Source organism: Otolemur garnettii, unplaced genomic scaffold, assembly GCF_000181295.1.
Source record: "Otolemur garnettii isolate 467f Iridium unplaced genomic scaffold, OtoGar3 scaffold00047, whole genome shotgun sequence".
NCBI classification, from domain to species: domain Eukaryota; kingdom Metazoa; phylum Chordata; class Mammalia; order Primates; family Galagidae; genus Otolemur; species Otolemur garnettii.
Window position 1 is genome coordinate 949581 of NW_003852442.1, and position 2606 is coordinate 952186.

A 2606-nucleotide genomic window follows, 5' to 3' on the forward strand; every position below is an offset into this window, starting at 1 on the left:
TTTAAAATTTAAATACAAAATAACCAAAAATGCACATTGAGCATAAGAATGTAGATAAGAAATAAAAGCTAGCAAATATATTTGGTTCCTAATATAGAGACCAAATCAGCTATACATAGACATTTGCCACGGGTGTGGGTGTGGGTGGTACCCATGGGGATGCAGAAAGGCTCAGGGGCTGATGGAGGCTCCGTGAGGTAGCGGTAGTTGGTCTTGACCCCTGCATATTTCTTTCTGCGATGCTATCAGTTTGAACTTGCAGCCTTTCTAGTCTTTTCTCCTGCTTGTCCCCAACAGAACCACATTGGGGACGCTCTTCCCTTGGAGATGGTCACCAGACTGTACGATGGCATGCGGAGGCTCGACCTGACAGGGAAGGCACAGGGGCCCAGTGAGCACGTGTCCCAGGAGCAGTTCTCAGTGTCCATGTCCCACCTGTTGAAGGGAAACTCAGAGGAAAAGAGTCTGGTGATTCTGAAAATGATCTCGGCTACAGAAGGGCCCGTGAAAGCCAGAGAAGTCCAAAAGGTAAAGGAGCTTCGAGGCCCTTCGCAGGCCCTAAGCTGCCTTGGTATCCTCAGATAGGGACTTAGGCCAGGCTACACGGCTGATGGGCGGCATCATGAGATGCCCACCCCTTGGGGAACCCTGGACTGCAGAACTATCTGGGTGAGGTCAGAACTCCTGGACAAAGGCTTTGGCAGAAATTCTAGGCCAACCAAGTATATCATTAGAAAAACAAATAACTGTGTAAGTTGCGTAATTTTTCCCCACATTATGGCCCCTCATTGTTGGCATTAAAGAGATAAAGAAAACTGCCCTTCTCTGTATTATGATATGACTTAGGTTACAGAGGAACGTTTTTAATGGTGAAATTGTGATCTTAAAGTTTACAGAGGACCTGGTGGGCTCTGTGGTGCACGTGCTAAGCCACAGACAGGAGCTGAAGGGCTGGACTCAGAAGAAGACCCCAGGTCCCGCCCCAAGTGTGCAGGTGCTGGCCACTCAGCTGCTCTCCGAGATGAAGCTTCAAGGCAAGTGCCCAGTGGGTGCTCAGCGGTTGAGACCTTGTGTGGCAGAGTGCTGCTTATACCTGCTGTCTCCATTACTGGAGGCTTGCAGTTAAGTTTAGACATTAGGACGTGGGAGTCCCCCAACCTTGTTTTGGGTGATCTGATCTGTTGGCATCTAGTCATTCATAGTATTGCCTATAATCCTACTCATTTCTGCAAAAGCAGGAGTGATGTCCCCACTTTCATGTCTGGTTTGAATAATTTGAGTCTTCTCTCTCATTTTTTTTTTCTTTTATCTGTTAGCTAAAGTTTTCACAATTTTTTGTTAATCATTTGAAAGAACCAACTTTTGGGTTCACTGATTTTTCTTTCCCCCCTCAAGAAGGATTAAGGATGGACTGGAGTGAATGGCTGAGGGGCAATTTCATTTATTTTTGCCCTGGCCTTTTATTTTGTTCTGCTTTCTCTAGATTTAGTTTGGTCATCTTTTCTGAGTTTCTCAAAGTGGAATGTTAGGTTATTATTTTGGATCTTAGATCCATCTTTTCCAATATGGGCATTTATAGCTACAAATTTTCCTCTAAGCCCTGCTTTAGCTGCATCCCACGGTTTCGGTATGTTATGTTTTTGTATTATACTTGATCTTGGCCAAAAGGTCAAGAAGCAACATGTTATGTTATTTTTTCATTCACTTAGGTATTTTCTAATGTTTTTCATGATTTTTTCTTGGGCCTCCTGGCTACCTAGAAGTGTGTTATTTAGTATCTACACACTTGTGAATTCCTCAGACTGCCATGTTAAGGATTTTTAATTTCATTTCCTTGTGATTGAAGAATGTACTTTGTATGATTTCAATCCTTTAAAACTTATTGAGGCAACTTTTATGGCCTGTAGCTTGGTCTGTTCTGGTTAATGCTCAATGTACACTTGAGAAGAATGTGTACTCCACTATTGTTGGGTGAGAAATGGTTTCTATTTAAATAGGGTTTTTTAAAAAGCTTGCGGCAAATCTCTTGGCAAAATAGACTTTATAAAGATGTTGTTCTTCTGTGATAAAGCCAGATTTTTAAGTGCAGTTTGAGAAGATGTTATATTCAAAAACTAATTTAAATGAGGTCTTTGAAAGCTGGAAATAATAAAAATTTAATGTATGTGAGTATCAATAGTTTGTCTTAGGGCCAAAATATTCATCAGCCCAGAGTCATTATGTTTTAAAAGAGGAATCATAAAAATAGAATATTAAAGTTATCATTTTAGTGGTAAAAGTCAAGTTGAATGATTCAAATCATCCTTAAGTTTGAGAGAGGAACTATTAATGAGAAATGAAACTATTGAAAAAAAATAGTTTACTTAGAAATCACAAGAATTTTGAAACATCACAGAAGTTGGGAAGTAGAAGATTAAGTAATCAGGGGTTTGCATCTTCTGGTTAATAAAATGAACTGAGTTAGAGGAGACGCCCTTATTTCAGCTTAGACCCAGAATCTCAGTAAGTGGGAATCACAGAAGCTCTAAATCGAGCCTCCACATGTGGCAGTAAGAGCTTAGAACACACAAAAGCTCCTCTCTTCTTCCTAACAACCGAATGAGGTC

The 2606-nt window shown here is 40.9% G+C and overlaps 1 protein-coding gene across 1 annotated transcript in view; it reads left to right on the forward strand.

Moving 5' to 3' along the window:
• Positions 1-2606, forward strand: part of TLDC1 (TBC/LysM-associated domain containing 1) — an 18470-nt gene that overhangs the window by 9304 nt on the left and 6560 nt on the right. Inside the window, exons 3-4 of the mRNA XM_012806095.2 lie at positions 298-528; positions 890-1045. Coding sequence (XP_012661549.1) covers positions 298-528; positions 890-1045 — 387 coding nt within the window. The remainder of the gene's footprint in view (positions 1-297; positions 529-889; positions 1046-2606) is intronic.